Source organism: Cajanus cajan, chromosome 3 (genome assembly GCF_000230855.2).
Source record: "Cajanus cajan strain Asha chromosome 3, NIPB_CcT2T_4, whole genome shotgun sequence".
In the NCBI taxonomy this organism is placed as follows: Eukaryota; Viridiplantae; Streptophyta; class Magnoliopsida; order Fabales; family Fabaceae; genus Cajanus; species Cajanus cajan.
Genome location: NC_138519.1, coordinates 15,595,767 through 15,605,950, shown reverse-complemented (window position 1 = coordinate 15,605,950; position 10,184 = coordinate 15,595,767). Strand labels below are relative to the sequence as shown.

At 31.7% G+C, this 10,184-nt stretch overlaps 1 protein-coding gene across 1 annotated transcript; it reads left to right on the top strand.

Annotated features, from left to right (window-relative positions):
- The first annotated feature begins 2,549 nt into the window (after positions 1 to 2,549).
- UPP (uracil phosphoribosyltransferase) lies at positions 2,550 to 8,942 on the top strand. The gene is made up of 12 exons (XM_020364521.3): positions 2,550 to 2,820; positions 3,032 to 3,124; positions 3,777 to 3,855; positions 4,851 to 4,909; positions 5,379 to 5,456; positions 5,866 to 5,947; positions 6,229 to 6,277; positions 6,476 to 6,537; positions 7,257 to 7,324; positions 7,664 to 7,719; positions 7,793 to 7,840; positions 8,462 to 8,942. The coding sequence occupies exons 1-12, from the start codon at positions 2,695 to 2,697 to the stop codon at positions 8,517 to 8,519; spliced, it is 858 nt and encodes a 285-aa protein (XP_020220110.1). The 5' UTR covers positions 2,550 to 2,694; the 3' UTR covers positions 8,520 to 8,942.
- The last annotated feature ends 1,242 nt before the right edge of the window (positions 8,943 to 10,184 follow it).

The following is a 10,184-nucleotide window of genomic DNA, read 5'->3' as shown; positions in this document are numbered from 1 at the left end:
AGAGGAAGAAAAAGGAAGTATGAAAAGAAGAAATCAAGGATATTAGGAGAAAACTAGCAAGCTTGGAGAAATATGTATGAGTTAGATGTTATTTAATTTTATTCATGTCCATATAGTTGTAGAATAAATATTGATCTTTACTTATAAGTTTTGATGCATGGAACCTTAGGTTAGTTGATATGGTTTTTGATTGTACTTTTTGACAAATTTGATGTTTTAAAGTTGAATCTTGAAGTGGTTGATTGTTTATGATTGAATGTTTCTATTGAAATTGTTTGAATTGTATTTGAAGAGTTTGATTGAGAATAATTTTTGAAGTGATAGATTAATAGTGATGCATATTGCATATTGCATATTGCATATTGCATAATGTCATTTTTGAGTCAAAAGATTTTTGGGGGGAAAAGAAAAGAATTTTAAAAAAAATATTTGAGAAATGAATTTTGTACCAAGGATATTTAATAGAAAAAAAATGAATTTTGTAATTTTGAAATGATACTTTTTACGTGAATTCTTTTCTTTATGTTTACTATCCGAGACATTGGTGGCAAGAGATTGATTGTGATAGTGGGTACTATCAAGGACAGTTGGCAGTACGAGATGGATAAAGAAAAGGATAAAGTTAGAGAGAGCTTGATATAGTTGTGAAAGTCTGACTGATGTATTTGTTTTATGCTACCAATGTCAGAAGATAGTAAATGGGGTTTGAGTAGAATGGGTAAGACGGGACCTCTGGTCTGGGAGATAGGCCTTTGGTCTAGGGAGTGTTTGGGCATGGGCAATCCCATAGATGGCCAATCTTTATTGATTCTGTGCCGTGGTAGCCTGCCGAGTGCACTGACACTCTGACTACTGTCTACTTGTTCGCGTTTAGTGGGGCATTGCCGAATCACTGGACAGAGTGATGTTAAGCTCTAGCTTCACTAAACACTCAAAAGGAAAAATCTCCATGGAGTATTGAGTCAAAATGATTTTTAAAAGTATATTTTCAGTCAAAAACTGCATCTCATTCTCATAAGCATATTGCATTATTTGGGCTATTATTAATGAAAAATATTATCAAATTGTTGTGTCTGTGGATAATTGTATGAATTTATTATGCACTTGTTTGATTTGTTTATGTGAGATATGAATGAAATTAAATGTCTAACCTCATAAATATTTTTAAACCCAGATATTGGAGATCTCATAATGCAAAAAAATTGGATGTGCAGTTAGAAGGTCAGATGCAAAAAAATTCAGAGCATAGGATTGGGGGTTTTATTTTACTAAGTTGTTATAAAATGGTTTGTAATATCTAGTGACTTTTATTGAATAAAACTTTAATTAGATAAATTTAATTTATTTATTTAAGTATCTTTTCTACACATTATAATAATATAAATATTATTAACCATAAATAATTAGTTATAATTAGCATATGTAATTTGGAGAGGGGGTTACAAATACCACTTAGAAAAGAATTGGGAAGAAGAGAAGAAGATTGAGAGAAAAAGAGTACACAAATCAAAGACCTTCTCTCTAAAATCCTTGTTTTTAGAAAGCTGAGGAAAAGAGGTTACGAGGTTCTATTCAAAACAGAAACCTTATATATTCTTTCCTTTAGGGTCAAACTGGGAGGGTCAAACTGGGTGTTTGCCTAGAAAACCCCCTCTTAAGTCAAATCTCACATAAATACATATTTTTAAACATATAAATTATATATATTTTGATAGCAACATATAAATTATGTTTTAGATTTATGAAAAATAATTTATATTGTAACATAATATTATGTTATTTATTAATAATTTATTTAAAAATATTAAAATTTAATTCATAATTATTTATGATAAATAAAAATTGAATTACATAAAAGTTAAAAAAATATCTAAAAATTCTTGCAACTTATAAGTGAACATTTGATATACAACAATTTTTTTTTCATGCATAAGAATCATAATTTCTGTAAATCATAAATCTTGAATTCAAATGAATTGTAAAAATCTGTTGTTTAGTCAATGACAAATGTTTTCAAATATTGTATGAGAATAATTTTTTATTATATTAAATAAACAAATAAAAATAACACAACATTTTTATTATATTAAAATTTTATTTTTAGTTTACCAATGTTAGATTTAAAAAAAATAAAAAGTTTTTGTATATTAAACATTTTATAAAAAAAATTTAAAAATATTTTTATACAAAATAAAAATTTATATTTAATATATAAAGATTAATATGTGTATAATTCATTAAAATAAAAATATTCATATATATATATATAATTTATTATAAATTTTAGTTACATAAAAACTAAAATATTAGTTAAAAATATATAAATTTATCAAGTTTCCACACCAGTAAACTTTCACAAATTCTCATTCTTTAACCGACCTGCCCCTCTAAAGATTCGAATTCTACCCAACTAAAAAATAATGTCTTTTCAACACTCTGAAAACAAGTCTAGAGTAGTCACCAACAGTAAAAAGAAGAACATAGATAAACATTAGAAGCTAAAAAAAAATAAAATAAAGTCTATCATCATTTGAACATGATAAATGAAGACAAGAGGAGATACACATGCAATTCCAGTATATATCTATATCCCTATCCCAGCAACTGTTAATCCAAAACATAGCATATCATATCATATCATCTTTCTCATAGCTCAAACAGCACAACCTCGGACCCAGATTATTATTACATTACATGGCTTGTTCCACCATTCACTTCAACCTTAATCTCCCTTTTCCCTCCGATTCAGCGCCAATTTCGTCCACATGCCACTCTCCCTCTCGCGTCTTTCTCTCGCTCTCTCTCTTCACAACACCAAAGGCAATAATGTTAAATTAAATATTGTTTTTTTCTTTCACTTTTTTGTTTCCCATTTATTTCGCTTCATTTATTATTATTTATTTTTTCGCGGTGGTTTTTTCTCCCATTTATAATGTTGGATTCGATTCTTGATTCTGATGCGCACATATATACTCACCTTTTTATCTTATTTTATTTATTTGGTGTGTCGTTGCTTTCTTTCGGCGCTCAGATCGCTTATTCCAGTGCTTCGAGACGCACGTGTGGTGTGGTGTGCTCTCAGATGACCATGGAGGAGAAGCCACTTTCGGAGAACAGAATGCTTGTTAGTTTTCTTCTCTTTTGCTTAATGGGTTTGGAGTTTGAGAGGAGAAAATGAAGGGAAAGAGGCAAAAGTTTTGGTTTTTTTGGTTATTTTTTCTGTGGTGGATTGGTGGCTTTGGTTGGTTGGTTGATCTGTTTGTTGGGTTTTGTTGAATTTTTGTTTTTGATTTCTCTTTTGGTTTTGATTTTTGGGTTTATGGGGTTTTTGTTTGTTTAGTTTTTAAGCAAAATGGAGGGAAGAGAGTTAAATGTTTTTTTTTCTTGTTCTTTTTTAAGTCTTTGGATATTTATCTATGGTGGCTTAATTAGTTAACTGATCTGTTGTGTTTTTTTTTATTTCGATTATTCCTCTTATGGTTTTGACTTCTGGGTTTATGATGTTTTTTTGGTATGTTTGATTCTTGAGAAAAAAATTGAGGAAAGGAGCCTTTTTTTTTTTTATGATTTTATCTGTCACTGCCTAATTGATCAATTTATCCGTGTAATTGAGTTTTTGGATTTCTGTTGTGGTTTTGGTTTATGGGTTGAAGGGTTTTGGCTTCTGGGTTTGTTGCTGAGGGAAAATAATGGAGAGGGTGGATGCATGTGTGTGGATTGATGATTTCTCTGAGGTAGCTTGTTGGTTGATTTATCTGTTTGTTGGATTTTTGAAGGTGTATGTGCCTCCACATCCGTTGATCAAGCACTGGGTTTCAGTTCTTCGGAACGAGCAAACTCCTTGTCCCATCTTCAGTGAGTGACAAAATTTCTAGTTTTGAGTAATATTCTGTAATATGAGTTGAACCTTGACATGATTCTATTTGTTGCAATCCATGTAATCTCTTTAGTTAACTTAATAGCTACTTTTAATGGTTAACGGTATTAATATAGCTTCTTGATGAAAGCACGGTGCTAGTGGTGTTGTTTTGTAACTGTCATTTAGTCTTTTGAGTTGACCGTGTTTTGGCAAACCTTGTTGCAAAGTGTGATTGATAGTTTTTGAAATTTCATTGTTCACATTTGTGGAGGGCATTCTTATATGCTAATCTGTTATTACTGGTTATTGGCATAAATGAAAATTGTGCCATTAAGTATGATGGGAACCTGGATTTGTACAACTTAATTTGACTACCTTGGTCTTTGCTCAAAAGAAAGTGAGTCTTAAGCAGGATAGGCTAGTTAGCTGCATCATCAATTTTTGCATTTATTGAAATATGCAACTTCAAAAGGTATGGCTATGTTTGGAAAATAGTTTGCAAGATTGCAAATGGAAAAACAGACATTCCAAAGCATTAATTTGGAAGTAACATTTTTTTTTTGTCTTATCCGTTTAATGTGATTTTATAGGTTTCTAACTTGAAACCAAACACACATTTTTGTTTGTTTTTTATTGTCAGTTGATATGTTTTCACTATGAATTACAAAATGTCTTATTTATTTTCATTGTTGCCTTTTTTTAGAATTTACAGAGGACTTAAAATGGAAAATTGATAAAATCTTGTTTTTCTCATTGGCTTTGCAATTTTTTTGAAACAAGAAAGTGAAAACCATTTGGCATTTTAGAGGGAACATATCAACTAAAATGAAAACAGAAAACATGCCAAATGCACAGGAAGTTTCCCAACATCCCTTCATTCTGTTTTTTTTCCCAATCCATTGTTTAACTAAACTCTTGTGATACTTGGATTGAAATTTCTAGATTAATTATTTAAATGTTGAACTGACTCTTTAGTTTTCTAATGTTGTAGGAAATGCAATGGCTGAGCTGGGAAGGCTACTCATGTATGAAGCTTCAAGGGATTGGTTGGTTAGTTTCTATTTCATAGTTCATATCTGTTAAAAATAGTCTTTTAATATCTGTTGTATGGCTTTGTAAAAGCTTGCTTTTGTTGCATCTTGATGATGAACTAGTGACATAGGCTGTAGCCTTTTTCTTTGTTTGTACCTTTCTTTTCAGACTTCATATATATAAATATATACATCAGTGGAGTAAGTGATACACGCTGATTTTCCCTGAAAACAAAATTCTCAATAGTCAAGTATATCCCTGCCATAATTCTCATGATTTTCTTGTTCCTACAATATAATTTGATGTTGTTACATCTAAGGCAGTTTGATTCCTAGATAATTTATGAACTTGTCACTGATTAATGGTGGAAAGATCTGATGTTATTTTTGGTTCCCATCTGATAATTTTGTCTACCCCCCATTGTCACACTACTTATGCTCTGGAATTTACATTTTTTCTCTTTTCTGCTTTGCTTTCAATTTTCTAGCCCACTGTTTCTGGAGAGATTCAATCACCAATGGGTGTAGCCTCTGTGGAATTCATTGATCCAAGGGAGCCTGTGGCTGTAAGTAGCATATCACTTTCAATATGTTTGATTAGAGTAAAGTATTTGCAGGAGTTCTTCTGGCCTTATGATTACATATTACATGAGTTTATTTTACATGTACTTAATTGTGAACATTTTAGCAATTTAATTTCTTTTTCAAAACCATGCTCATGTTATGGGTATTCCTTGATGATGTTAACATTGGTCACTGTTGCTCAAACCTAAGTCCTTTGAGCATGTCTGGATGCAAGCTTAGAAAAACTTTTGAGAGCTTTTATACCGGAAATAAATAGTTTTTTCTAGTAGAGAAACTCAGGAATTCTTCTAAACTTGTATCAAAACAAGTTTTTTGGGGTGTTAATGTTGTTGTTATGTTATGTATTGTCTTCCTGCAAGACATTGCCTGAATTATTTACTAGTTTTGCAGGTAATTCCAATCTTGAGAGCAGGTCTTGCTCTTGCTGAACATGCTTCATCGATCTTGCCTGCAACAAAAACATATCATCTTGGTAATGATACTTATACTAGCAGTTAATGAAAACAATGCGTTACTTTTTTTTCATTTTGTGATTTGGGTGCCTAGAATCGTGAACTGCACCCTACATAATTCATGCGGAAAAAGAAATCCTGTTTTTACATATTTGTATATAATTTTTTTACTGTTCATATTAATAAGACAACTGCTTGTTTAAAGACCGTAAATTCTGGGATTCACTTTCTTAAAGCTCGAGTTCGTTCCTTCTCTGTTTCTTAAATTGATTGATTTTATTTTTATGCTTCTTTCAATAAGGAATAAGCAGAGATGAGGAAACTCTTCAGCCAACTATATATTTGAACAAGTAAGAAATTTATATTTGCAAGAGAAATAGGCATTTTTGTCCATTATTTCTTTTCCTTTTCTCCTGATTCTAGCATGGCTTGTTGAAGATAGGAGTGAGTTTCATAAAGAGTTCCCCATTGCTTCTCTTGCTTTTGGGTTGTTCTACTGAATTATAGAGAATCTTTTCTTACATATTCCACCTATATTTGATTTCCAGGTTACCTGAGAAATTTCCAGAAGGATCTAAAGTTTTTGTGGTTGATCCTATGCTGGCTACAGGTATTTATAGTTTGTGTAATCTCATGAAACCTGAAGGAGTGTTTATGTAATTTACGTGTTAGATTATTATATTGCAATTAGTGATATACATGCTGCGTTGCACTTAAGGTATCAAATTGTTATTCCTTGTGTTATGAAGGAGGTGACTCCCTGGTGGGGGAAACCCTTAGCGGGGAACCTTATATTTGTACTCAAATCTGGCTCAAAAACCAGATTATTTGACTTTATGGACGTTTGGTACAAAATGATTAAAATTTATTTGGTTGCTCAAATATTTTTGGGAATGTTTATAAATGTTACCTGAGAATCAATTATTTTTACTGTATTAAATAAGTAAATAAAGGTAAAGTGACATTTTTACCGCATTTAAATTTATTTTAATTTAAAAATGTTGGTTTTCCATGGGAACGATTCTGTGGAAACTTATGAAAAAACCATTTCCAGGAAACATTTTTTAAATAACAAACCAAACATAGAAATTAACATTTCCAATTTCAGATTCTTGAAAAAATATGATCTTTCCGTGTACTAAACACTCCCTTAGTGTGTTGATATCTTGAGTCCAACAGAAGTAGACTAAAACCTTAGGCAAACTTTACCTGCAATGTCATGGGTTCAAATTTTGGAGTTGCTACTTTGGAGAAGACTTCACTTAACGGACCACCTCTGACCTGATGAATTAATCTCACAATATTATTATTATTTTGTATGAATTGCAGGTGGTACTATAGTGGCTGCCCTGCATCTTTTAAAGGAACGTGGAGTTGGCAACAAGCAGATTAAAGTGGTAAGGAAGGAATAATAAATTAATAATGTGTATATTCAGAAACTACTAGCTAGATTTCTTTTAATAATTAGAATTCTTTTAATTTTAAGGCTGATAACAACTACATAACTCAAGTTTCTTCTTTATGCATGATGCATGCTGCATGATGTGACATTCGGTATAAACATTTTCAATAGTGACCTAGTCTGAAACTAATGTTTTAAAAACCAAGTCATTGTAGTAATAAAAATATACTAATTTACAGTTCACTGATTCCACTATAGAGAAACTATAGTAGAACATGTAATAATTAAATATATCTTTATATCATATACTTCTAATGGACTAATAACATTGCAGATATCTGCTGTCTCTGCCCCTCCAGCTCTTCAGAAACTTAGCGAGCAGTTCCCTGGGTAAACCAAACACAAGTTCAAATTGCTTCACTTTCTTTCAAGCAATAGTTTCTAATTATATGACATTTTGCAGGCTTCATGTGTACACCGGAATAATTGATCCCGAAATAAATGAAAAAGGGTTGGTGCCCCCACAACATTATAATTTATTTGCGAGTAAATTATACTCACATTTCTTGAAACTGTGCTGATACACTTAACTTTTTCTATCCCTACAATAATCTCCCTTGATTATTTGAAAAATATTACAGTAATTTCCCTTAAACATTACACAAACTTCCTTACTTATTTAAAAAACATTACAATGACCTTTCTTTAAGGTAGTTTACTGTAAAAGGTTAAAAGAGAAAATGCATCAGTGCAATTTCATGAAACATTAGGGAGTGTCAGTATAATGTACTTTTCATTATTTATTGGTTTAATACATTATTTGATCCTTAAACTTTTTGAAAATTTTCAATTAGGTTCTTGAACTAAAAAAAATTGTAATTGAGTCTCTAGAGTTAGTAAAATTGTCACAAATTATTACTTTTGTGACAGTTTGAAACTGCTACAAATAAACTGTGGGACCCAATTATAAAAAATATAAAAGAGTAGGGACTTAATTACAAACTCTTAAAGTTACCTGATTAAAAAATTTCAAAAAGTTTAGGTATCAGTTGATATATTAAGCCTTGTTTATTTTGAGTTAGCTAATCTATAGAGTTGAAGCATTGTTAATGTATTTAATTTGTCTTCATAGGTTCATAATTCCTGGCCTTGGAGATGCTGGGGATCGCAGTTTTGGTACAGATACATGAAATACACCATCCTTTGGTGCCATATCTTTTAATTTTCAGCCCCAAAATTTGTCATTGTTTTTCTTATGGATGCTGAACTTCCAATATCATTTGATCAGTGGCAGCCTTCGGGGTTACATTTCATAGGTGTTGAACATTATTCTTATTCTTATTATATGAATTATTACTTAGGCATTGAAACTCTTGACTTCAAAATTGGCAATTATCTCAATTGAGTATGATGATAGTATCAATCTTTTTTATCATATAGAATTAATATAACTGATTGTTATATTAATTTACTTGATATACCTCGAGTCTGGTCATTGGTTCGTGACTTCATGCATTTGGCCAAGCTACTATATAGATTTGATGTTATTTTATTGTAAATATGATTACATTTCATATTATTAGGCTATGGAATTTTCTTATTTCTATTCTTAATTTTTTTAAGTGGCCTGTTATCATTTAATAGTGTGACAAGACACGTATATAAAATCTATCTATCTATTTATAATATAAAAGTCGAATTATTCTTTATTGCATCGACAGTTCAGTTTAAAATGTCTTAAAAATATTATCATGTCAACAAAATTGCCTACATGTCATTTTATAATGTATTTCTTATTATACTATATTTTCATAATTACAAACCTATATCTCTATAGTTACAAAGTCTAAATACTTGGAGCACCACCTATAGTTGCATAGCAGATCTGGAACTCTTCTATGACTGTTGCACTTTGGTACCTAATTGTCTCTCATCACCTACAAACTTCCTCCATCCCCCACCCCACTGATAGCAGCCCAAGTACAACTAAAGGAAGTGGAGAGAAACGGGCTAAAAGAAGCACTCAGAAGCCCAGTTGGCATAAAGATTAGGCAGATGATAAACACACACCCACTCTCGTATAAATACACCCCCTTTTTTTAAAAAAATATATAAAATATCTAAATTACCCTTTAAAAAAAATGAAATTCTTAAATTTACACATCCCTTCCCTGCACCCCCCTTTCCGCACCCCCCTTATCCTGTATCTGCATGTAAACTTTAGTCTGGAACGGCACTAGAATGGGCCGAACGCCCGTTCTGCTTTTAGAATGGCCCGTTCTGAAAGCAGTACGGACCGTTCTGCAAGCAGTACAGGCCGTTCTGAAAGCAGTACGGGCCGTACTGAAAGCAGTACGGGCCGTACTGAAAGCAGTACGGGCCGTGCTGCTTGCAGAATGGGCCGTTCTGGGGCCGTTCTGTTGCAGTACAGGCCACCGCGTCACTTTTAAAATGGCTACCATATGACTGATTTTAAAAGTCATTTTTGTACTAGTGTTTCTATAAAACAAGTAATAGTCTTTCTCTTACAAGACTACCTGCTGACATTGCGCACCCTCTTCTTTCTCTTTGTGGCACTCTTCTTCTTTTTTTCCCGCATCTCGCACACCCCTCTTCTTTCTCTTTCTGGCATTCCTCTTCTTCTTCTTCTTACTGTTACGGAAAGTTCTTTCCGGAATTATATAAAAATGTTCTAGAAAATACTTTCCATAATATTAAATTCTTATTCCGGAAAGTATTTTCCGAAAATGTTTTGTTACATAATTCCGGAAAGTATTTTCCATAATATTAAAGTTACTATTATGGAAAGTTCTTTCCGGAATTATATGAACAATAATTTTACTATTCCGGAAAGT